The sequence below is a fragment of the Colobus angolensis genome, unplaced genomic scaffold, assembly GCF_000951035.1.
Source record: "Colobus angolensis palliatus isolate OR3802 unplaced genomic scaffold, Cang.pa_1.0 Scaffold164, whole genome shotgun sequence".
NCBI classification, from domain to species: domain Eukaryota; kingdom Metazoa; phylum Chordata; class Mammalia; order Primates; family Cercopithecidae; genus Colobus; species Colobus angolensis.
In genome coordinates, this window is record NW_012114755.1 from 4,783,112 (window position 1) to 4,810,426 (window position 27,315).

Here is a 27,315-nt window from a genome sequence, read left to right on the forward strand (position 1 = left end):
TTCCAGTTTATTTGCATAGAGGTGTTTATAGTATTCTCTGATGGTAGTTTGCATTTCTGTGGGATCAGTGGTGATATCCCCTTTATCATTTCTTATTGCATCTATTTGATTCTTCTCTTATTTCTTCTTTATTAGTCTTGCTAGTGGTCTATCTTTTTTGTTGATCTTTTCAAAAAACCAGCTCCTGGATTCATTGATTTTTTGAAGAGTTTTTCCTGTCTCTAACTCCTTCAGTTTTGCTCTGATCTTAGTTATTTCTCATCGTCTGCTAGCTTTTAAATTTGTTTGTTCTTGCTTCTCTAGTTCTTTTCATTGTAATTTGCAGATCATTTTAGATCTTTCCTGCTTTACCTTGTGGGCATTTAGTGGTATAAATTTCCCTCTAAACACTATTTTAGCTGTGTCCCACAGATTCTGGTATGTTGTATCTTAGTTCTCATTGTTTTCAAAGAACTTATTTATTTCTGGCTTAATTTTGTTATTTACCAGTAGTCATTCGGTAGCACATTGTTCAATGTCCATGTAGTTGTGTGGTTTTGAGTGAGTTTCTTATTCCTGAGTTCTTATTTGATTGCACTGTGCTCTGAGAGACTGTTAGGACTTTCTATTCTTTTGCATTTGCTGAGGAGTGTTTTACTTCCAATTATGTGGTCAATTTTAGAATAAGTGTGATGTGGTGCTGAGAAAAATATATATTCTGTTTATTTGAGGTGGTAATTTCTGTAGATGTCTGTTAGGTCCCCTTAGTATAGAGCTGAGTTCAAGTCCTGAATTTCCTTGTTAATTTTCTGTCTCATTGATCTGTCTCATATTGACAGTGGGTTGTTAAAGTCTCTCACTATTATTGTGTGGGAGTCTAAATCTCTTTGTAGGTCTTGAAGAACTTGCTTTTTGAATCTGGGTGCTCCTGTATTGGGTTCATATATATTTAGGATAGTTAGCTCTTCTTGTTTCATTGATCCCGTTACCATTATGTAATGCCCTTCTTTGTCCCTTTTGATCTTTGTTGGTTTAAAGACTTTTTTATCAGAGTCTAGGATTACAACCCCTGCTTTTCTTTCTGCTTTCAATATGCATGGTAAATATTCCTCCATGCCTTTATTTTGAGCCTGTGTGTGTCTTTGCATGTGCGATGGGTCTTCTGAATACAGCACACCAGTGGGTCTTGGCTCTTTATCCAATTTGCCAGTCTGTGTCTTTTAATTGGGGCACTTTAGCCCATTTTCATTTAAGGATAATATTGTTATGTGTGAATTTTATCCTGTTATTATGATGCCAGCTGGGTATTTTTCCTGTTAGATGATGCAGTTTCTTCATAGTGTCAATGGTCTTTACAATTTGGCATGTTTTTGCAGTGGCTGGTACCAGTTGTTCCTGTCCATGTTTAGTGCTTCCTTCAGGAGCTCTTGTAAGGCAGGCCTGGTGGTGACAAAAATCTCTCAGCATTTGCTTGTCTGTAAAGTGTTTTATTTTTCCTTTGCTTATGAAGCTTAGTTTGGCTGGAGATGATATTCTGGGCTGAAAATTCGTTTCTCTAAGAATGTTGAATATTTGCCCCCTCTGTCTTCTGGCTTGTAGGGTTTCTGCAGGGAGATCCACAGTTAGTCTGATAGGCTTTCCTTTGTGGGTAACCCAACCTTACTTTCTGGCTGCCCTTAACATTTTTTCCTTCATTTCAACCTTGGTGAATCTGACAATTATGTGTCTTAGGGTTGCTTTTCTCAAGGAGTATTTTTGTGGTGTTCTCTGTATTTCCTGAATTTGAATGTTGGCCTGTCTTGGTAGGTTCAGAAAGTTCTCCTGGATAATATCCTGAAAAGTGTTTTCCAACTTGGTTCCATTTCCCCATCACTTTCAGGTACACCAATCCAATGTAGATTTAGTGTTTTCACACAGTCCCATATTTCTTGGAGGCTTTATTCGTTCCTTTTCATTCTTTTTTCTCTCATCTTGTCTTCACACTTTATTTCATTAAGTTGATCTTCAATCTCTGATATCTTTTCTTTTGCTTGATCTGCTGGCTATTGATACTAGTGTGTGCTTCACAAAGTTCTTGTGCTGTGTTTTTCAGCTCCATCAGGTCATTTATGTTCTTCTCTAAACTGGTTATTCTAGTTAGTAATTCCTCTAACCTTTTTTCAAGGTTCCTAGCTTCCTTGCATTGGAGTAGAACAGGCTCCTTTAGCTCGGAGGAGTTTGTTATTACCCACCTTCTGAAACCTGCTTCTCTGAATTTGTCATACTCATTCTCCATCCAGTTTTGTTTCTTTGCTGGCCAGGAGTTGTGATCCTTTGGAGAAGAAGAGGGGTTCTTTTTTCTGGAATTTTCAGTCTTTTTGCGCTGTTTTCTCCCCCATCTTTGTGTATTTATCTACCTTTGTTCTTTGATATTGGTGACCTTCAGATGGGGTTTCTGAGTGGAGGTCCTTTTTGTTGATTTGATGCTAATCCTTTCTGTTTGTTAGTTTTCCTTCTAACAATCAGGCCCTTCTGCTGCAGGTTTGCTAGAGTTTTCTGGAAGTCCACTCCAGACCCTCTTTGCCTGGGTATCACCAACAGAAGCTGCAGAACAGCAAAGATTGCTGCCTGTTCCTTCCTCTGGAAGCTTTGTCCCAGAAGGGTACCCATCATATGCCAGCCAGAGATCTCCTGTATGAGGTGTCTGTCAGCCCCTGCTGGGATGTGTCTCCCAGTCAGGAGACATGGGGGTCAGGGACCCACTTGAGGAGGCAGTCTGACCCTTAGCAGAGCTTGAACGGTGTGCTGGGAGATTTGCTGCTCTCTTCAGAGCCGTCAGGCAGGGATGTTTAAGTCTGTTGAAGATGCACCCACAGCCGCCTCTTCCCCCAGGTGCTCTGTCCCAGGGAGATGGGGCTTTTATCTATAAGCCCCTGACTGGGGCTGCTGCCTTTTTTTCAGAGATGCCCTGCCCAGAGAGGAGGAATCTAGAGAGGCAGTCTGGCTACAGTGGCTTTGCTGAGCTGCAGAGGGCTCCACCCAGTTGGAACTTCCCTGAGGCTTTATTTACACTGTGAGGGTAAAACTGACTACCAAAGCCTCAGTAATGGCAGACGCCATTCCTCCCACCAAACTTGAGCATCCCAGGTGGACTTCCAACTGCTGTTCTGGCAGCGAGAATTTCAAGTCAGTTGCCCTTAGTTTGCTGGGCTCTGTGGGGGCGGGATCCACTTAGCTAGGCCATTTGGCTCCCTGGCTTCAGCCCCTTTCCAGGGGAGTCAACAATTCTGTCTGGCCGGTGATCCAGGTGTCACTGGGATATGAAAAAAGAAACTCCTGCAGCAAGCTTGCTGTCTGCCCAAACGGCTGTCCAGTTTACATTTTTCTTAACACGACTCCTAAACAAAGTAGATGGTTGTCTCTGTGCTTTAAATATGGGGAAATGGGGACTCAGATGTGAGAAATGTATTGATACCTTACTGCTGTCTCATGTTAGAGCTCTGATTTAAATGCAGTATGTCTGTCTCTAAAATCCTTATTCTTCCCCTTACCTGCCAAACATAGTTAAATAATTTCATTATGGACATATATACCCAGGCCTCTTCCCTCTATCTTTTAGGGTCTCTTTTTTAGAAACAGTAAAGATCATTAGGACTTGGCCCATCACTGCCCCTCAGCACTTTATATTGTGAAAAATTATACAAAAATTTGATTATAATGTTTTCCTAGGTCTTCTATACCAAATTGTCATACACTTCATGGCTTAAAACAACAAAATCTTTTTCTCTCACAATTTTGGAGATCAGAATAAAAAATTAAGGAGTCAACAGGTCATACTCTCTCCAAAGGCTCTAGGAGAGAGCACTTCCTTGCCTCTTCCACCTTCTGGTGGCTCCTGGTATGCCTTGACTTGTGGTAGCATCATTCCAATCTCTACCTATGTCCTGATGTGGCATGCTCCACTCTGTGTATTACAGTGTGCCTTCTCTTCTTATAAAGACACCAGTGATTGGATTTTGGGCTCTTACTCATCCCATATGGCCTCATTTTCACAAATTATATCTGGTGAGACTTTATTTACAAATAAGGTCATAATCTGAGGTTCTTGGTGTATATAAATTTGGGGGTGGCACTGTTCAACCAAATGTGGGTGTCAATGAATAATTCAATAGGAATATAAAGATACATTGAAAAGCAGGGTAATAGGGATAGCACATTTTCAGAGTTCTGTGTTTCTCTTTGATTCTACTCACCCCTCCCCACCGCCTTTTCTTTGGAATCTCATAGTTGACTGAGTCTCAAAGCATCTGGACAGGGAGCCAAAATCACTGATGAAGGGGGAGGAAAAGGTATTTTTCCCCTTTGTCAGTCTTTCTCTCAAGTTCCTTTGCCTTTTTTGTCCTTCATCTTATTTCAGAAAGGGAAAGAACAACATGTTCATCCTGAGACCCCCTGAAGGAGAAGGCAAACTTCTGTGATAAAGAAAAACATTAACCCAGCATTATTTTTCCTCCCATGTTTCATCTTTAGACACTTGTCTTCAGAACTCCTCTAGGTAGTTGTGAAACCAAAAGAATTATAAGCCAGCCTCTTCACAGTAGAGAGACAAAGGGCCTCAGCAAAAGGGACACCTTGGGGATGCCTACATGACCATTACATAAAACCAAACTGAAACAGCTTCACTTCTTTCTTTTATTCTAGTTGTGGATATTCCTATTGGACTAGGTGACTTAAAGGAAACCGTGAAACATTGAACCACAGTTAAGCTCTTCATTAATTTTGTAGTTTAATAATGCATTTCTAAATTATCTCTCTGGAACAAAACTAACATTCACTGAATCTGTATTACTTGCCTGGTGTGCTACTGGACACTTTTTTTGCATAGTCTCTTCGCTAATCTTCCCAGCAGCTCTGTGTGATGGATCTTATTGCTCACATGTTCAGGTGACAACTCAAGAAGCTCAGGGACATCAAGTATGCTTTCTAAGGTCGCACAGTGAGCAGGTGACAAAGTTGGATTTGAACTCAGGTTCTTTCTCTTTGCAGGATGCTATGAATTCTGCATTCCTAAGGCACATAGAGTAGAGTAATGAATCTGATAAAATCTTCCTGGATGTTTTAGGGAGGGCTTCATTAGAAACAGACCCACATCACACTGTGATGATGTTGATGATGATAATAGTGTCAGTGGGACAGTCTCTGCCATTTTTGGAGTTCCTACTACTTTATGTACCGATAATGAAACTAGATGTTTTACAAAGTTTCTTCCTATGAACATTCATTATATCAGTGGTCTTGAGCATCTCCTCTGTAGCAGAATCTGTTCAGATCTGAGGAACAAAAGACTAAGCCAACTAAGCCAAGTTTTTACTCTTTAGTCATGGTATCATTGTCTGTATTTTACACACACAAACTGGAGCACAAAGAGTTTGCCGAACCTCTCCTAAGTGACAGTGCTGATTTGTATCTAGATCTATCTGCTGCCAAAGCTTTGTCTTTTTCATTCAGTCTTGGATACATCTGGAATCCATTTTCTTTCTTTCTTTTTTTTTTTAAATAAATATTGTTGTGTATATTTAAATTATGCAACATGATGTTATGGGAGACACATAGATCATAAAAAGGTTACAATAGTGAAGCATTTAACATGTCCATCATCTCATATACTTACCCATTCTGTTTTTGTTTTTGTTTTTTTGTGGCAAGAAGAGCTAAAATCTATTTATTTAGCAGGAATCTCAAATATAGTACAATTTTATTTGATTACCTGTAGTACTCATGTTGTACATTACATCTCTAGACTTGTTCATCTTACATATTTGTTGCTTTGTATCCTCTGACCTACATCTACCCATTTATTTTCTTTCTTCTTAAAACACAATAAAAACCCTCTATTCTTTAGTAATAAAGGATACATATTATAAAACATTCACAAGTGCAAAATAAGTAAGATAAATAGTATACATAACTCCCATTTATCTTCTATTCAACACTAATGTAAATAACTGTCAATATTTTAACATGCATTTTATAGACTTTTTCTATTTATGCACAATTATATATAAATGATGGATATACAATGTATGTAATATGCCATATTTAATATATAATTTATATATCCAAATAGAAAAGCACTTGATTGAATTACTACTTTGTGTTTTATTTATTGCTACTGTAGAGTTACTAAAAAGGAGGAAGCTGTTTCCCCTCTACCCCTCCTCCCCACTTTCCTCTCTGCACCTCTACTGACATCCTTTCTTCCCATATCCTTATTCAGGGTTTTGAGTCAAGAACAGCTTCCAGTCCTGGAAAATCAAGCCCTCTGTTACTGGGGCAGAGTTAATACACACTTTCCAAGAGACTGAATCATCTAGAGGGAGTTGGGATTACAGAGGTTGATGTCTGGGGATGTAAAAGTGGTCTAAGCTGAAGTAGTTATAGCCCGAAGGAATATTTAAGAATCTGTAAGCTCTTAAAGTGGTTTATAGCCAGAGTGGGGGTAGTTCTACTAAGGGTAATAGAATTTTCTGTGTACCCAAAGACTCAGATCTCCAATACTAAAGTTTCTGCCCTTGGCAAAGATCTTAGCACCTGAGCTTAGCAGGGAATCAGCAGGGCTTTTGGCCTCCAATAACATTTTGGGTTAGATAGTAACCATTGTGAAGACCAGATAGCGCTCCCCAACACTTTTGTCTAATAGCCCCAGAACTGTAGTGGGATCCTACTGGGCACAAAGGAGTCCAATAATGAATGAGATTTAGTTATCAATTCTGGCACATAAGGGGTTTATATTTATATTTATTTTGACTTAGAAAAATGCTGTTTGAACTCAAGAACTGTGTTATATTATAAACAACATCTGTCTTTCAGCCTAAAGCACAGATTTTCAGATTTTACATTCTAGGAACCATCTTGTTCCTTGATATATGTTATACATAATTACTTCTTAACCCCATATTACTATAAAATAAATGGTATATATGTATATATTATGTATATATAAAATATATAATTACTTCTTACCCCCATATTACTATCAAATAAATGGGTTTTTTTCAATTAAGGAAATGTGGCATATACCTAGGATTTTTATCAAAATAACTAACATTTCTAATTCCCATTCTTGGAAGAATATTTTGTCTAAGTATAATTTTTGATGAGTCTTTACATCCCCTTCTTAACATATGGACAGAGAATAAATGTGTTATTTCAGAACTTTCTCCTTAATAATTTTTAGCAGTTTGTTAAGATATAATTTACACAGTATAAGTTGTACCCCGTTAAAGTGTAGAATTTGATTATCTTAAGTGTATTTTCAGAGTTGCACAGCAATTATCATAATCTAGTTTTAGAACGTTCTTAATTGTGGTCCAGTGTTTCAAGGTTTCCGTTAAGTCACCTAGTCGAATAGGAATATCCACAACTAGAATAAAAGAAAGAAGTGAAGCTGTTTGTTTTAAATTTGGTTTTATGTAATGGTCATGTAGAACATTTCTATCACCTCAGAGAAACAAACTGATACCCATTAATAATCATTACCCATTCTGCTGAGCTTAGCCCTTGATAACCACTAATTTACATTCTGCTTCTATACATATGCTTATTCTGGATATTTTATATAAATAGGATTATATAGTTATATTTTTTTGACTGGTTTCTTTTGTTTAGCATAGTGATTTTGAGGTTCATCTGTGAAACCTGTTGAAGCATCTGTCAGTATTTTGTTTTATTGGTGAATAGCATTCAATTGTATGGATACGCCACATTTTCTTCATGCATTGGTTAGTTCATGGACATTTAGGTTGTTTTAATCTTTTGGATATTATGAATAATACTGCTATGAGTATCTGTGTGCAGGTCTTTGTGTGGATGTATGTCTTCACTTCTCTTGAGTATATACCTAAAAGTGGAATTGCTGGATGATGTGGTAACCCTGTGTTTGTTTGAGGAATGGCCAAACTAATTTCCATAGAGACAGAAATATTTTACACTACTACTAGCAATATCCAAGGGCTCCAATTCCTCTATTTCTTGCCAACTTATTATTATTTATCTTTTTATTATAGGCATTCTAGTGGGTGTGAAGTGGTATCTCACTGTAGCTTTGCTTTGGTTTTCCCTAATTGTTAATGATGTTGAGAATCTTTTCATGTGCCTTTTAGCCATTTCTATATCTTCTTTGGGGAAATGACTGTTTAAATGCTTCCCCCCTTTCTAATTGGGTTGTTTTAATTACTGCATTCTAAAGGTTCTTTATGTATTCTAGATTCAAGTCCCTCATAAGATATATGATTTGTAAATGTTTTCTCTCACTGTGTATCTTCAGCAATTCTTTAAAAAAGAAATGCCCTGCTTCAAAGAAAGCTTCTGAAGCCTCAGTATTATTTTCTCCACCCACAATGTCACTGTGATAAACAAATATATCAACATATCATCACCTCATTGTATTTCATTTTTAAGCTCTTCTCTTTAGAGTTCCTTCCAGGTCCCCAATTCAGTTACCTTTCTAGGGGGGTCTTAGTTCTTCTTGACCTGTCTGTAGCTTTTGATACCAAAGATAGTCATATTCTCTTTTTATCTCTGTCCTACTTTCTTGTCTGCCTTCCATCATTTATTCCTTCTTTCCTTTCTTTTATAAAGGGATATTTGTATTAAGCACTTAAATTTTAGAGCCCAGCTATGGGCTGGAGATAAAGAAAAGAAATATATGATTTCTATTAAGAGATTTATGCTCTAGTGAGAAGAGAGACTTTCATAATACACTAATAAAGGTAAATTATAAATGCGATTAGTCCTATGAAGGAAATATATTGGATATTATATAAGAATGTTACAGGGGAAATTGCTTCACTCAAGGAAATTAAAAGTTCTTTGAGAAGGTGAAGACATACTTGAGATCTCAAGGATAAGCGAATGTTATGTAGGATGAAGAGGGAAGAGCATATGAAAATGCTTATGATGAGAGGTAATACGGAACTTTTGAGGCAGGACACAAAGCCATTGTGCTTGCAGCTTAGTAGACAAGAAGGGGAATGGAGCAAAATCAAGGTGGGCAGGTAGGTGAAGGTAAGACCATACTGGGTTGGGAGTAATGTTAATAATGTTTTTCTGCATTTTAAGACCAGTGGGAAGTATCTGAAGAGCTTTGGCCAGGCATGGCAAAATGATAAGACTCAAATTCCTAAAAGATTGCTCTAAGTGCAGTATGAAAAATAAATTGCAGGTGGGCAATTGGGAATGTGAGGAGATGCATTGGGAAGCTGTAGCAGTAGCCTAAGTGAGAGATGTTGATAACTTGGATAAGGGGAGTGGCAATGGAAATGGAAATGTGGGAATGAGTTTGAGAGATACTTGGGAAGAAAAATTAGCAAGACTTGGTGATGGGTTGATTACAAGAGATCAAGGGAGAAGGAGATATCAAGAATGAATAATAACTGCGTGGTTCTGCTGCTTTTTCTTTTTTTTTTTTTTTTTTTTTTTTTTTTTTTTTTTTTGAGATGGAGTCTCTCTCTGTTGCTTAGGCTGGAGTATAGTGGCATGATCCTAGCTCACTACAACCTCTGCCTCCTGGGTTCAAACTATTCTCCTGCCTCAGCCTCCTGAGTAGCTTACATTACAAGAATGTGCCACCATGCCTGGCTAATTTTTGTATTTTTAGTAGAGATGGGGTTTCACCATGTTGGCCAGGCTGGTCTCAAACTCCTGACCTCAAGTTATCCACCCACATTGGCCTCCCAAAGTGCTAGGATTACAGGCGTGAGCCATGGTTCTGCTTCTTCTGACATAGTTTGATAGTGACTACCCTGGTTTGAATCTACCATCATATTAATATAATATTAGGCCACATACAACCTCTCTGTCCCCATTTATTCATGTAGAAAATAGGGATGACAATAATACTTAATTGATATGGATGATATAATGCACTTCAATAGTATCTGGCTCATATAGTATGAGCATAATAAATGTTATTTATGAAAAATTCAAATTATTATTGCTGTTTAGAGAAGAAGAAAAGGAGAAAAGTGACTAATTTCTGAAAAATTAATTACACTGGAGTCTTTTGGTTCCAGCCAAGATAGAGCAGTGCCAGTCCTTCTAGGTTCTTCCTCTTACAACTAAAAATTCCCTGGACATAACCCTACTCTAATCCTGTGGCAATAAAAAAACTGCTTAGTAGAAGCAGTTGGTGCTGAGATTCTTCTACTGAAGTAAAGTCACTGGGGTTCAGCAGGGAGCTGAGCCACCACTTCCACCCAGCAACATGGAGACTCAATAAGGCGTGCAAGGCAGGGCTATTTGGTCCTCTCTTTCTCTCAAATCCATTGTTAGTGCAGCCTATCAGGTAACTGGAGCTCTACCTCCACCCAGCATTGATAAGGTGGTATAAGGTGGGGCTAACATTATTCTTTGTAGTGAAAGACTGAATGCTTTCCTCCTAAAATTGGCAACAAAGCAGTGATATTTGCACTTACCACTCTTGGGCAACATAGCACTGGAAGTTTTAGCCAAGACAGTAAGGCAACAAAAAGAAATATGCATGCAGATTGGAAAAAAACAAATCAAGCTGTATTTATTTACAGATGACATAATTTTCCATGTAGAAAATGTCAAGAAATTATAAAAATGTTGTAGAACTAATAAATCAGTTCATCAAAGTCTCAAGTTATGAGATCAATACAGAAAATTAATTTTATTCCTTTACGCTAGTAACTGATGTGCAGAAACTAGAATTAAGCACCTACTATCATATATAATTGCTCTGAAGTAAGATGAAATGCCTAAGAAAATGAAATACCTAGTAAAAAGTCTAACAAAACATTTATAGGATCCGTATTCTTAACATTTAAAAAAACACTAATGGAAGGAATAAAATATTATATAAGTTAATGGAGACACATACTGTATCCATGGATTAGATGACTCAATATAGAAAGATGTCAATTTTCTATAATTTGATCTATAAAGTTTAACATAATTCCTATCAAAATTCCAACAAGCTTAATCTAAAATTTAGGTAGAATGCAAAAGAACTAGAATAACTAAAATAATTTTGGATTGAATAATTTTGAATTGAATATTAAGGATTTCTTTATAGATACTGTATTCAAGAGAGTGTAGTATTGACAGGGGAATAGACACAAAGATCAATAGAACAGAATAGAGATCCCAGAAATAGACAAATACAAATATAACAAATTGATTTTGATAAGAGTATTAAAACAATTCAATGGAGAAAAAGTATCGTTTTGAACACATGGCACTGGAGTCATTGTATGTACATAGGCAAAAAAAAAAAAAAAAAATTAACCCCAACCTAAACCTTATACCTTATCAAAAATTAACTCAAATGTATCATGGGTTTAAATGTAAAAATGTAAAAATATAAAACTATTGGAAAAATTAGGAGAAGATCTTTGGAACCTAAGGTTAGAAAAGAGTTCTTGGACATTACATTAAAAGCACTATATATAAAATAAAAATGATTAATTCAGTGCCATGATAATAAAACCTTTTGCATTGTAAAAGACTGTGATAGAATGAAAATACAGATTGCAGGCTGTGAGAAAATACTGGCAAATCCCATATCCAATAAAGGCTTTATACAACTTGAGTATCTTTTATCTGAAATTCTTGGACCAGAAGGGTTTCAGATTTCAGACTTTTTCAGAATTTGGAATATTTGCGTTATACTTCTCAGTTGAACATCCTAAATCTGAAAATTTGAAATCCGGAACTTTGACCATCATGTCAGTACTCAAAATGTTTTGAATTTTGGAGCAATTCAGATTTTCAATTTCCAGATTTAAGATGCTCAACTTTTATGTAGAAAATATGAAAAATTCTCAAAATTTAACAATAAAAAAATCAATCCAGTTATAAAATGGGCAAAAGACATGAACAAATGTTTTATTAAAGTGTAGTTACAGATGGCAAGTGAAAATATACTCAACACCATTGACAGTTAGCAAAATGTAAATTAAAAACATAATGCAGTATCGCTATACACCCATCAGAATAGCTAAAACAAAAAATAGTGACATCAGGTGTCAGGATATGCAGATACGATCACTTAGACATTATTGATGAGAATGTAAAATTACAGCCATTCTAGAAAATCATTTGGCAGTTTTCTTGGAAACTAAACGTGTTCTTACCAGATGATCCTGCATTCACACTTTTGGATATTTATCCTAGAAATGTAAAAACGTATGTTCACAAAATACTTGTGCATTCTTTAAATGACAAACTGTGGATATGGAGAACAGATTAGTGGTTGACAGTATTAGGGTGGGTGGATGGGAAATGTCAAGTGGGTGCAAATACCGAGAGACTGTGATGTGGTTTTGTGAATTTTACATGAGACAATATTGCAAAGAACTACACACATACATAATACATGCATACATATTATAGATAAAAATGGTATAAACTAAATTATGTTTGTAGACTAGTTAACAGAAACATACTAATGTCAATGTTCTGATTTTGATATTGCACCATAGGTATATAGGATGCTGATATGGTTTGGCTGTGTCCCCACCCAAATCTCATCTTGAATTGTCATTCCCACAATCCCCACGTGTTGTGGGAGGGACCCAGTGTGAGGTAATTGAATCATAAGGGTGGTTATCTCCATGCTGTTCTCATGATAGTGAGCGAGTTCTCATGAGATCTGAGTTTTATAAGGGGCTATTTCCCCACCCTTTTCTCTCACTTCTCCTTGCGGCCACCATGTGAAGAAGGACGTGTTTGCTTCTTCTTCTGCCATGACTATAAGTTTCCTGAGGCCTTCTCAGCCATGCTGAACTGTGAGTAAATTAAACCTCTTTCCTTTATAAATTACCTAGTCCCAGCTAGTTCTTTAATAACAGTGTGAGACTGAACTAATACAGTAAATTGGTGTAGAGAGTGAGGTGCTGGTATAAGGATACCCAAAAATGTGGAAGTGACTTTGGAACTTGGTAACAGGCAGAGATTGAAACAGTTTGGAGGGCTCAGAAGAGGACTGGAAAATGTGGGAAAGTTTGGAACTTCCTAGAGACTTAGAGGTCTCAGAAGACAGGAAAATGTGGAAAGTTTGGAACTTCCTAGAGACTTTTTGAATGACTTTGACCAAAATGCTGATAGTGATATAGAAAATGAAGTCCAGGTTGAGGTGGTCTCAGATGGAAATGAGGAACTGGTTGGCAACTAGAGTAAAGGTGATTCTTGTTATGCTTCAGCAAAGAGACTAGCAGCATTTTGCCTCTGCCCTAGAGATCTTTGGAACTTTGAACTTGAGAGAGATGATTTAGGGTGTCTCATGGAAAGAAGTTCTAAGTGGCAAAGCATTCAAGGGAAAGCAGAGCATGAAAGTTTGGAAAATTTGCAGCCTGGCAATGTAATAGGAAAGAAAACCGATTTTCTGGGGAGAAATTCAAGCCCACTGCAGAAATTTGCATAAGTAATAAGGGGACAAGTGTTAATCACCAAGACAATGGGAAAAATGTTCCAGGTCATGTCAGAGACTTTCATTGCAGCCCCTCCTATCACAGGCCCAGAGGCCTAGGAGGGAAAAATGGTTTCCTGGTCCAGGTCCAGGGCCCCCCTTCTGTGTATAGCCTTAGGACTTTGTTCCTGATGCTCCAGCTATGGCTAAAAGAGGCCAGGGTACAGCTTGACCCATTGCTTCTGAGGGTGCAAGCCCCAAACCTTGACAGCTTCCATGTAGTGTTGAGCCTGCGGGTGCACAGAAGTCAAGAATTGAGGTTTGGGAACCTCTGCCTAGATTTCAGAGGATGAATGGAAATGCTTCATTGTCCAGGCAGAAGTTTGAAGTTGTCCTTGGCAGAGCCCTCAGGGAGAATCTCTGCTAGGGAAGTGCAGAAGGGAAATGTGGGGTTGGAGTCCCCACACAGAGTCCCCACTGGGGTACTGCTTAGTGGAGCTGTGAGAAGTGGGCCACCATCCTTCAGATCCCAGAATGGTAGATCCACTGACAGCTTGCACTGTGTGCCTGGAAAAGTTGCAGACACCAAAAGCCAGCCATGAAAGCAGCTGGGAGTGGGGACTGTACCTTGCAAAGTCACAGGGCCGGAGCTGCTCAATACTGTGGCAGCCCACCTCTTGCATCAGCATGCCCTGGATGTGAGACATGGAGTCAAGGCAGATCATATTGGAACTTAAAGGTTTTAATGACTGCCTTATTGGATTTTGGACTTGCATGGGGCCTGTGGCCCCTTTGTTTTGGCCAGTTTCTCCAATTTGGGGAAGGTGCATTTGCCCAATGCCTGTACCCCCATTGTGTCTAAGAAGTAAATAACTTGCTTTTGATTTTGCAGGCTTATAGGCAGAAGGCACTTGCCTTGTCTCAGATGACACCTTGGACTTTGGGTTTTGGATTAATGCTAGAATGAGTTACGAGTTTGGGGGACTGTTGGAAAGCCATGATGGTATTTTGTAACGAGAAGGCATGAGATTTGGGAGAGGTCAGACAGAATGATATGGTTTGACTGTTTACCCACCCAAATCTCACCTTGAATTGTAGTTCCCATAATCCCTATGTGTTGTAGGAGGGACCCAATGGGAGGTAATTTAGTCACGAGGGTAGTTACCTCCATGCTGCTCTTGCAATAGTGAGTGAGTTCCCACAAGATCTGATGGTTTCATAAGGGGCTATTTCCCCCTCCTTCACCCTGTACTTCTTATGACCACCATGTAAAGAAGGACATGTTTGCTTCCCCTTCTCCATGACTATAAGTTTCCTGAGGCCTCCCGAGCCATGTTTAACTGTGAGGCAATAAAACTACTTTACTTTATCAATTATGCAGTCTCAGGTATGTCTTTATTAGCAGTGTGAGAACAAGTTAATACATTGGGGAAAGATGGGCAAAGGGTACATTGCGGAAAGCTAGGGGAAAGGTACATTGCGGGAAGCTGAGTGAAAGGTACATTGGGGAAAGCTGGGTAAAGTGTACATAGGAGTCTTCTTTCTTCTTTTGCAACTTCCTGTGAATCTGTAATTTTTTTTAAGTAAAAAATTACCTACCCTGTGCCCAAAATTGTAGCAATTCTTTGGGATGATATAGTAAAGTGGACTTTTAGAAAGACAGTAGGAGATGGAATGAGGAGATGGTAGTTTGAGTTTCAGAAGTACAACTTATTATTGATATTTATGTGCTTATAGGAAAAGTACCTTACATGCTCCAAATCCTAATTTCTTCATCTATAAAATGTTACCAATAGATAAAATCTGCTTGTCAAGTCCTAGTCCATTCATTGTTACAATTATGTAAGATACATAAAAGGTTACTTTGAGTAAAATAAAGCCACAAGCCAGCAGACCCCAAACATGGGGCATTTGTAGCCACAGTAGAAATGTCTGTCAGGTAGTTGTTTGGGTCCTGATTGGTTTCCTAAGGTGTCAATTGATCGTGGCTACTGATGCAAGAGTCATTGTTACAGGGCTGGATTTATTAGAGCCCTCCTGAGTTTTCCCACAGGTAGGAAATGGAAGAAGAAAGGAACTATGTGATAATGACTGTTTAATTAGTGTTTGAATATTAGTTAAAAAAATAAGTATTGTTATGATCATTATAATTAGTGAAGAAATAGCTTGCTGTGACAATCATCATTTTTTGTCCTGATGAGTTGGATATTCCAAATATACTGTAGCCAAACTTAGGTTATACATCAATCCTAAATGTGCATTTTTCACCTTTCTAATCTCTCGTCTTATTTCCTGGGGACTATAATTGACTCTAAGCAAATCTTTCTTTGGACCTGCAAAGAGGCATTCTAATTTAATTAGCTTCAAATGCCTATCTGTTCACAACCATTCTGCCTAGACTATTAGCTATAAAGGAAAGAGAAAGATTTCTCAATCAATTTTTAAATTTTTTAAAAAACTGACATGTAGTAAGTGTACATATTTATAGGGTACAGAATGACATTTACATACATGAATACAATGAGTAATGATCAAATCAGGGTAATTCGCATATCCATGGCCTCAAATATTTATCATTTCTTTGCGTTAGAACATTCAAAATTCTATTTTCCAGTATTTAAAAATGTGCAATAAGTTACCCTAGGAGTAACCATAGTTACCCCACAGTGTTATAGAGCACTACAACCTATTCTTTAGCTATAATTTTCTATCTCCTAATCAAACTCTCTCTATCCTCCTCTCTCTACTATGTTTTCCAGCTTCTCATAACCACAAGTCTACACTATACTTTTGTGAGCTCAAATTTTTAAAGTCCCAAGTATGAGTGAGAATATGTGGTATTCATCTTTCTGTGCATGACTTATTTTATGTAACATAATATCTTCAGAGCTCATCGATGTTGCCACTAATGGCGGAATTTTGTTCTTTTTGTTACTTAGTAGCATTCCATTGTGCATACATGACACATTTTGAATCCATTCTTCTATTGATGGACACTTAGGTTGATTCCATATGTTGGCTATTGTGAATAATGCTGCAGTAAATATGGGGGTGCAAATATCTATCTCTTCAATATACAGATTTTTATTCCTTTAAATAAACACAGTAGTGAGATTGCTGGATCACACAGTGGTTCTATTTTTAGTTTAAGAAACACCCATACTGTTTTTGATAAGGGCTGTACTAATTTATATTCCACCAACATTGTATGAGTTCTGTTTTCTCTCCATCCTCACTGGCATCTGTTATTGCCTCTCTTTTCAATATAAGCCATTTTAACTGGGGTGAGATAATATCTCACTGTACTTTTGATTTTCATTTCCTTGATGATTAATGATGTTGAGCATTTAAAAAACATCCCTGTTGTCCATATTGCTGCCTTCTTTTAAAAAGTGAGTGTTCAGATTATTTGCCAATTTTTTATTTTGGGTTATTTGCTTTTGTGCTGCTAAGTTATTTGAGTTCCTTGTATATTCTGGATATTAATCACTTGTCATATGATAGCTTGAAAAAATATTGTCCCATTTCGTAGGCTGACTCTTTGTTGATTGTTTCTTTCACTGTGCAGAAGCACTTTAATATAATTCCACTTATCTATTTTTACTTTTGTTGACTGTACTTTTGAAGTCTTAGCCCAAAATCTCTGCCCATATCAATATCCTAAAGCATTTTCCCTGTGTTTTCTTCTAGTAGTTTTATTAATTTAGGTCTCACATTTAAGTATTTCATCTACTTTGAGTTGATTTTTGTATATGGTGAGAAATAGGGGTCTAATTTCATTTTTCTGCATTATGAATATCCAATTTTCCCAGCACCATTTAAAGAAGAGGTTGTCCTTTCTCCAATGTAGATTGCTGCCACTTTTGTCAAAAATTAGTTGGCTGTTTTATTAGTCTGTTCTCACATTGCTGTGAAGAACTACCTGAGACTGGTAATCTATAAAGAAAAGAGGTTTAATTGACTGTCAGTTCTGCAGGCTGTACAGGAAGCATGGTTTTGGAGACCTCAGGAAACTTATGGTTATAGTGGAAGGTAAATAAATAAATAAATAAATAAATAAATAAATAAAAGAAAAGAGGTTTAATTGACTGTCAGTTCTGCAGGCTGTACAGGAAGCATGGTTTCGGAGACCTCAGGAAACTTATGGTTATAGTGGAAGGTGAAGAGATGGAGGCACGATTTGCATGGCAGGAGCAGGAGGAAGGGAGCAAAGAGGAGGTGCTACACACTTTTAAACAACCAGATATCACGAGAACGGCAATTGGAAAATGTGTCCACAGGATTCAGTCACCTCCCACCAGGTTCTGCCTCCAACACTGAGGTTTACAATTCGACATAAGATTGGTGCAGGAACACAAATCCAAGCCACATCAGCTATAAATACATGCACTTATTATTGGGTTCTCTATTATGTTCAGTCGGCCTACGTACCTGTTTTTATGCCAGTATCTTGCTGTTTTGGTTACCATTGCTTTGTAGTATATTTTGAAGTCAGGTAGTGTGATGTCTTCAGCCTTATCGTGTTTGCTCAGTTCTGCTTTATGGCTATTTGGGATCTTTTATGGTTCCTCAAGTTTTAGGCTTTTTTTTCTATTTCTGTGAAGAATGTCATTGATATTGATATTGATATGCCATTAATAGGGATTACATTGAATCTGTAGATCACTTTGAATAGTATGGTTTAACAATATTAATTCTTTCAATTCATGAACATAGAATACTTTTACATTTTTGTGTGTCCTCTTTAGTTTCTTTTGTCAATATTTTGTAGTCTTCATTGTAGAGATCTCTCACTTCCTTGGTTAAATTTATTCCTAGGGTTTGTTTTTTGTAGCTATTGTAAATGCATTTGCATTCCTGATTTCTTTTTCAGTTGGTTTGTTGCTGATGTATAGAAATGTACCAATTTTTATGTGTTGATTTTGTATCCTGCAACTTTACTGAATTTGTTTATTAGTTCTGAGATTTATTTTTGGTGGAGCTTTTGGGTTTTTCAATATATAAGATTATATCATCTGCAAAGAGGGGCAATTTGACTTCCTCTTTTCCTATGTGGATTCCCTTTATTTATTTCCCTTGTCTAATTGCTCTGGCTAGAACTTTGAGTACTGTGTTGACTAGCAGTGCTAAAAGTTGTTATCTTTGTCTTGTTCTAGTTCTTAGGGACAGTAAATTTTGGCTTTTCCTGATTCAGTATGATGTTAGCTATGGGCTTGTGTATATGGTCTTTATTGTGTCTGAGTATACTGATTCTACATCTAATTCATTGGGGATTTTTATCATGAAGTGATGTTGAATTTTACCAAATGCTTTCTCTGCATCTATTGAGATGATAATATGGTTTTTGTCCATTCTGTTGATTGGACAATGATGTGATATATCTCACATTTATTGATTTGAGTATGTTGAAGCATCCTTGCATCTCCAAGGTAAATACTACTTGATCATGGTGTATAATCTTTGTGTTGTGCTGTTGTATTCAGTTTGCTAGTATTTGGTTGAGGATTTTTGCATCTGTGTTAATCAGGGATATTGGCCTTTAATTTGCTTTCTTTGTTATGTTTTTGTCTGATTTTAGTATCAGGGTAATAATGGCTTTGTACAATAAGTTAGGAAGAATTACCGCCTCTTCAGTTTTTGTAATAATTTAGAAGAATTGGTAGTTAATTATTTCCTAAAAGTTTGATAGAATTCAGCAGTGAAGGCATCCATTCCCAGGGTGTTCTTTGCTCGGAGATTTTTTTGTACTGTTTCAATCTCTTTACTTGTTACTGGTCTGCCCAGTTTTCCTATTTCTTTCTGGTTTAAAATTGATAGGTTACCTGTGTCCAGAAATTTATCTGTTTGCTCTAGGTTTTCCAATTTGTTGGCATATAGCTACCGTAATAGCGTCTTTTGTTGTTGTTCAGACAATGTCTCGCTCTGTTGCCCAGGGTGGAGTGAAGTGGCATGATCATGGCTCACTGCAGCCTTGACCTCCCAGGCTCAAGCAATGCTCCCACCTCAGCCTCCCGAGTAGTTGGAACTACTGGTGTGGGCCACCATACCTAGATAATTTTTGTAGTTTTTGTAGAGATGGGGTTTCACCATGTTGATCAGGCTGGTCTCTAACTCCTGGGCTCAAGCAATCCACCTGCCTCAGCCTCCCAAAGTGCTGAGATTATAGACATAAGCCACTGTATCTGGCCTAGTTGAATAATTCTTTATATTTCTGTAGTATTAGTTGTAATGTCTCTCATTTTCAGTTTCTTGATTTTATTTACCTAGCTCTTTTCTCATTTTTCCTTAGTCTAGCCAAAGGTTTGTTGATTTTGTTGATCTTTTCAAAAAACAAGCTTTTTGTTTCTTTGATCTTTTGTATTTTGTTTGTTTGTTGTGTTTTTGTTTGTTTGCTTATTGAGACAGAGTCTCACTTGATTGCCCAGGCTGGAATACAGTGGCACAATCTTGGCTCACTGCAAGCTCTGCCTCCTGGGTTCACGCCATTCTCCTGCCTCAGCCTCCTGAGTAGCTGGGACTCCAGGCACCCGCCACCACGCCTGGAATTTTTTTTTTTTTTTTTTAAGTAAAGACGGGGTTTCACAGTGTTAGCCAGGATGGTCTCGATCTCCTGACCTCGTGATCTCCCCACCTCGGCCTCCCAAAGTGCTGGGATTATAGGCATGAGCCACCACACCCGGCCGATTTTTTGTGTTGTTTAAGTCTCCATTCAGTTTAGTACTGCTCTGATCTTTATTATTTCTTTCCTTCTACTAATTTTGGGTTTGGTTGCCTCTTGCTTTTCAAATTTCTTGAGGTACATCATTAGATTGCTTATTTGAAATCTTTCTATTCTTTTCATGTCAGCTTTTACTGCTATAAACTTGCCTTTTAATACTGGTTTTACTTTGCCCCAGAGGTTTTGGTCTATTGTGTTTCTGTTTTCCTTTGTTTCAAGAATTCTTATGATTTTCATCTTAATTTCTTCAATGACCCAGTGGTCATTCAGGAACATGTTTATATTCCATGTTTTTATACAGTTTTTAAAGTTCTCCTGGTATTGATTTCTAGTTTTATTCCATTGTGGTCTGAGAAGAAACTTGATATTATTTTAATTTTTAGAAATTTGTTTAGACGTTTGTGGCCTAACATATGTTCTACCCTGGAGAATGTTCTATGTGCTGATGAGAAGAATGTATATTCTGCCATTGGATATATTGTTCTGCAAATGTCTTTTATATCTATTTGGCTTAAAGTCCAGTTTAAATCCAATCTTTTTTTGTTGATGTTCTGTCTAGATAATCTATCTAATGCTAAGAGTGGGTTGTTCAAGCCCCCTATCATTATTGTATTGGAGTCTCTTCTCTCTCTCTCTGTCTTTCTCTCTTCAGATCTAGTAACATTTGCTTTATGAATTTGGGTCCTCTAGTGTTGGACGGATGTGTATTTATAATTGTTATATATATTTGCTTAATTGATTCTCTTATTATATAATGTATATAATGACATTCTTTGTCTTTCCTTTTTTACTTAATATCTATTTCATCTGATATAAACATAGCTACTTCTGCTCACTTTTGATTTCTATTTGTGTGGCATACATTTTTCTATACCTATACTTTTAGATGGTGTGTGTTTTCACAGGTGATATTAGTTTCTTATGAGCTTCATATAGTTGGGTCTTACCAAAAATCCATTCAACAGTCCACATATTTTAATTTTAATTGGGAAATCAAAACCATTTACATTTGAGGTTTATATTGATAGATGAGTACTTCTGTTATTTTGTTAATCGTTTTCTGGTTGTTTTTTATACCCTTTGTTCCTTTCTTCTTCTCTTACTGTTTATTTTTGTGGTTTGGTGGTTTTCTGTAATAGTAATGTGTTATCCCATTCCCTTTGTATGTGTTTATCTACTCTACTGGTGAGTTATATATGAGTACGACTTTCATGAAAGTATATGACTCAAAAAAAAAAGTATATATTGCCCTTCACTTCCTGATGTAGAACTTTGTTAAGCTTTTCTTGTAGGTCAGGTCTACTGATAATGAATTTCCTCAGTTTTTGCCTGTCTGAGAAAGACTGTTTCTCCATAATTTCTGATGGTTAGTTTTTCTGTGTATAGGGTTCCTTGGTGGCAGTTGTTTTTTCTTTCAGAACTTTGAATATATCATCCCATTCTTTTCTGGCCTGCTGGAAAATCTGCTGTTAGTCTGATGGGATATCCTTATATGTGATTTTAATGTTTTTCTCTCAGTTTTTAGCATTCCGTCTTTATCTTTGCCTTTTGAAAGTTTGACTATAATGTGCCTTGGCAAGGACCTTTTTGGGTTGAATTTATTTGGGGGCTTTCTAAATCTGGGTGGCCATATCTCTCCCAAGTATTGGGAAGTTTTTAACTGATCTTATTATTTTATTATTATTATTTTTTGAGACAAGGTCTCTCTCTATCACCCAAGCTGGAATGCAGTGGCATGAACATGGTTCACTGCAACCTCGACCTCCTGGGCTCAAGTGATCCTCCTGCGGAGTTATGACCACAGGTGTGTGCCCCCATAACCCAGATTTTTCTTTTTTGGTAGATATGGCACATCACCATCTTCCCTACTCTGATCTCAAACTCCAAGTGATTCTTCTGTCTCAGCCTCGAAAGTGTTGGGATTATAGGTATGTGCCACGATGCCCAGCCTATGACTATTATTTTTTTTAAGTCGGTTTTCTATGTCATTTCCCATCTTTTCTTCGTATAACTTCCAAACTTCACATATTTATTTACTTAATGGTGGCCCATATGTCCTTTTAGGCTTAATTTATTATTTTAAAATGTCTTCTTATTTTTGTCTGAGTTTCTTCAAAAGAGCAGTCTTCAAGTTTAAAAATTATTCTGCTTGAAACTAGCCTATTATTGAAGTTCTCAATTAAAGTTTTATTTCATTCATTGAATTGTTCTGTTTCAAGATTTCTCTGATTTTATTTTGTGATATCTATCTCTTTGTTGAATATCTCATTCAAATCATGCAGTCTTTCTGATTTTGTTGAAATGTCTGTGTTCTCTTATATCTTGATGAATTTCCTTAAGATCATCATTTTGAATTCATTTTCAGTCATTTCTTAGACTTCATTTGCTTTTGTGTGTTGGCTCCCTCTGTCCTGGGGTAATGTTTCTATGTCCATCTCGTGTCATGATGCTGCAGCCTTCTGGGTATATGTGGTGGGATGGCAGCAAGACCCCAGGAATATGGGCATACAGTGACTATTGGATCCTAGGAATGGATACATTCTGGTGGCAACTCTGCTCTTCAAATGGTATTGTGCTTCAGCATCCTGGATCCAGGGGAGTAGAAAGGACTCAGCATGTTTTCCCTCTCTGGAAGTGTGAAGTTGTCTGGATTCCAAATGCTCCCTATGCTGGGATCAGGGCCTTTAAGGGCTGTGAAGCTCTTCTGTAGCTAGAATTGCTGGTGTCCATGGTGGGAATATGGCTGCTGGCAATCTCCCACTTTCTTTTTTCCCACAATAGGAGTCCCTCTTGACTTGAAACTAATTGATACCAGGTGCTTTGCGTTCCTTTCTATAATGCCTTTTTAAGTTTCTGAACCTTAGAAGGTCTTCATAACTTTTCTACTGAATCCCAGTATTCTTCCTTAAATATACTGTTTGATTTGTGATTATCTACTGGTTGTTGTGGTCCTTTGTTTGGGAGGTGAGTGCTGGACACCTCTAATTAATCATCTTGATAACATCTGTCTCAGTTCAACTGTAACCACCATCCTATGATTAACTCTACCCGCAAGTAATTGTAGCAGCAATATTAGTAGAAGTAGTAGTAGTAGTAGTAGTAGTAGTAGTAGTAGTAGTAGTAGTAGTAGCAGCAGCAGCAGCGACAATCAAATACCTAACATTTATGGAGCACTTACCGGCTGTAATATACTGTAGTAAGTTTTCTACCTATATTAATTAATTTAACTCTCAAAACAATCCCAAGTGATAGATTCTATCATTTTCCACATTTTACAATGAGGAATCTAAGAGAGAGAGGTTGAGTAACTTACTTGAGTACACTTAGCTTGTACTTGGCAAACCAGGATCTTCTCATCTAGGCCAGTGGCTTTGGAGTTCATACTCTTAACCTAAATGCCAGTCCATCTTTCACAAGCACTTGTCCTATCTTTTGTAGCATGCTTAGTATCCTGAAAGGAATGTCATATTTATAGAAGAAAACTATATTTTCTTTGGCTGTCTCTATTAAACACAGTGTTGAAGATGCTGGTCATTTTGAAAACTTGGGCATGACTAAAGAAAATGAAATGTGGAAGTTCTATAGCCTTTGTTCTTTGGGAATAGGTCATCTGTTCTCAGTAAGTATGTAGGAGATCTCAGTAGGAATTGAGGGCTAGAATACAGGAAGACAGTTCGTTGTTTGCATTATGATATCATTTCCACATGTCATGGTTTAGTTTCAGCCACATCCAAATTAATTTCTAACTGCTCAGTGACATGTTTGTTCATCTAGTGTCTACATCCACAATCTGAGTTTTTCTACTTACCAGTTCTATGATCTTAGGAAAGTTATTATATAAAGTACTTTTGTCTAAGTTTCTTCATTGTAAAATCAGCAAACATACTTCATTTAATTGTTGGGAGAATTAAATGGTATAATATGTGTAAAATATTGACTTCTGTGCTTGGCATTCTCTAGATTCAATAACATTATGTAAGGTATTAATATGAGCAACTCTAATGGAGAAACCTTGACCATTCATGAAAGATTATTTCAAACACTACCTTTTGCGAGAGAGCTTTTCTCTTCCTTCCATTAGAAGGAATTTCTTCCCTCCAATGAACTCTCAGTCTAGCTTATCTTTATTCCTCTTATCTAGCATGACCACACATGCTAGTTTGCCTGGGTCATTCTGAGTTACGCTTGTTATCCCAGTGTAATTATTAGTGGAGCACGCTTTCATTCTAAAATATGTTCCATTTGTATGATAAAATATAAGGTCAACTACTTATAACTCTTATCACTTCTCTTCTGTGTTCCAGGTAGTTACCCCTATTAAAATGTTCAGGCTAGCAGAGACCATATCTACTCATCGTTGTATTCCCAGTACAGACCATAATCATTATTTATTAAATGAATTTAAAGAAGGAGACTGAAAACTCTTGGAGTATAAGTCTGAATTCTTAGACTTTTTAATGTTTCTAACATTGTCTGGTAGTGCAGCTGCACATACTAGGTACTTGATGGGTTTGTAAATTCGAGTGGACATGCACAGAGGTATACTATTTCTGCAGTGTGCTGGAGATGACTTGAGCACAGACTTGAGGTGTGTCCTCAGAAATCTTATCTTCTTTTCTCACTGTTTGCTAACCTGTGCACATTTCTTGCTGACAGTTGGGTTGGTCTTAAGGCCTAAATAAAAATTTTGTTTGGAAAATCCCAAGTATTAAATCAATAATCAGATGCAGGTGTGTGCCCTACCTCTGTTATGTGTGTGTGATGAAAACAGTCCTATTTTGCAGGATTTAAACTTTCTCATTACTGGACCCCCGTTAGGAAATTTAAAATAAAAAATAAATGAAGATTGATAATATTTCCAATGATTGATACATTGGTTGAACAATTCACTTAACAAACTATATTGAATTTTTTGTTTTGTTCCAATTAGTGTTATTTCCTTGAGGTTTCTAGCTGGAATTTCTATTCTTGTTTTATAACTATTTGTGATTCAAATGGCCCTACTGGATTTTTCTTCTTAAAATTTGTGAGAAATTATACTAGCAGATGTTAAAAAGGAATAAAGGATATAAACTTTGCCATATTGTTTATTTATAGAGGAGTCATTTGGGTAACTCCATAAACTTGCTGAGTGTGAGAGGAAATTATGGTTATCTATGAAATCTTAGTTTCTAACTTGGAATCGTTTCATCTGTTTTGTAGGGTTAGATCGGTTTCTCTCCATGTCTTGTGGATCAAGGATGCCACAGCTATCTGAATATATATAACCCATATCACTACACGGCAGGCAGCTATGCAGAGGTTAGATCTGAACCCTATGAACGTGGGCTATATGGAAAATTAGAGCTAAATTGCTGAAGGCCCTTAAACAGAGGCCCCAGAGTAAATCCTTTTCCTACTCTCAGCACAATCCTGTGCTTACCAGCCTTCCCTGTGACCAGTGGCACTCCTTTGAAAATTTTGTTGGGAAATTCTCCTTTGCTAGGCTATATTCACCGGCCTTCCTCTTCAGTTTTATCCTCTTTGTTCTAAATAAGCCATGGAATCTCTAATATAGATTTGTCCCTTCCCTCCCCTCCCCTCCCCTTTTCCTTCTCCCTTCTCCCTTCTCCCGTTCCCCCTCTCCCTTCTCTTCTCTTCTCTTTTTTGTAACCTGAGGGGAAGGTTTCCAGTTGTGGACATTTTTCAGCATTGTGGAGGTTCTAGACCAGCTAGTTCGTTGTTTTGAGCAGTCCTGCACATCGTACAATGCTTAGCAGCATTCCTGGCCTTTATTCCCTAGGTTTCAGTATCACCTCCTGTTCCCAAAAATGGCAACCAAAAATACCCCCTAACATATCAAATGTTTGCAGGGTGAGGCAGTGCAAAATTCCCCCTATTGAGAGCCATTACCTTGGAATCTCTGTGAAAACCTTTTCAGAAGGTGGAAGAAACAACGGCCTTAGCGCAGCACTTACCAATTGTGTGACGGACAGGAGTTGTTTGACTTCTCTGACACTGTTTCTTTACCTGCAAAGTAGGGATAATAACATCTTTCTTTCAGAGTTTAGATTTCAACAGGAACTTCTAGGCACATAGTAAGGTAGTGACATGTGGTAGTCACTGTCATTCTTATTTGGTGAATTCCAGCTACATTTCCCAATACCAGTAATTCCAACTTAAGAAAAGGTGTTTCTCTTTTTTCTCTCACCCTGGAAACAGAACACGATGAATGTGGCAGCGGCCAGCACAACTGTGACGAGAATGCCATCTGCACCAACACTGTCCAGGGACACAGCTGCACTTGCAAACCGGGCTACGTGGGGAATGGGACCATCTGCAGAGGTAGGCTTACTGCCTTAGGGGTGAGTTGTGAGCAGCCATTCTGCCTGGGCTCTTGGCACTCGTGTGTCAGACCTTCTTGGTAACTGTCTTGCAGCAGTTTATCAATTCAGAGGCCAGTGCTCTGGCTTCCCTTAGCATTTAGAATAAAATTAAAATTCCTCCTTCTGGCTTATGATGGCATTCAGCATCTGGTCCCTGGCTCCTCACAGCTGACACCTCTCTTTCCTCTCACCCTCAATCCCTTTGCCTCAGCCTACTGGGTCCCTGTTATTCCTTCAGCATTGCTGTTGCCTCAGCCTCAATGCTCATTTCTTTCATGTCTCTACTCAAATGTCCCCGCATCACAGAAATGTTCTTTGACCACCCTATCTAAAATAGCACCTTAGTACTTCTTAGCCCACACCATGCTTGATTTTTTTCTTCACAAACACAACCTGACAGAACATTACATGTTTATGTGTTTGCTTGTCTCTGTGTTATCTGCCTCCCCACTAGGATGTAAGCTCCATGACAGTGAACACTTGATATTGTCCCCCTATTGTCTCTGCCGTTTAGAGTCGTGCCTTGCATGCTGTAGGTACTTGTTTACTATGTGTTAACTCACCACATCACCAAAGAGGAAAGGCACAATTATAATGAAAAAATAGGCAACATTAACAAGAAAACAAAAGGCATCCTATGAGGTAGGTATTATTATCCTCATTTTAGAAGCGATACAATTGAGACACAGAGAGGTTAAGTAACTTGCCCAAAGATACATAGTAAACACATTGTCAGTATTCCTCTGCAGGGATGAAATGCTGGTAATGAGTGAAAAATAATTTACAGTGACTAAGTCACTATATTTATGGATTGGATTGGGGAGGAATTTTAAAAGATTGAT

At 37.5% G+C, this 27,315-nt stretch overlaps 1 protein-coding gene across 4 annotated transcripts in view; it reads left to right on the forward strand.

Annotated features, from left to right (window-relative positions):
• Nucleotides 1-27,315, forward strand: part of NELL1 (NEL-like 1 (chicken)) — a 995,550-nt gene that overhangs the window by 592,489 nt on the left and 375,746 nt on the right. For all 4 annotated transcript variants that reach the window (XM_011937505.1, XM_011937506.1, XM_011937507.1 and 1 more), the window contains one exon: nucleotides 26,310-26,432. In XM_011937505.1, coding sequence (XP_011792895.1) covers nucleotides 26,310-26,432 — 123 coding nt within the window. The remainder of the gene's footprint in view (nucleotides 1-26,309; nucleotides 26,433-27,315) is intronic.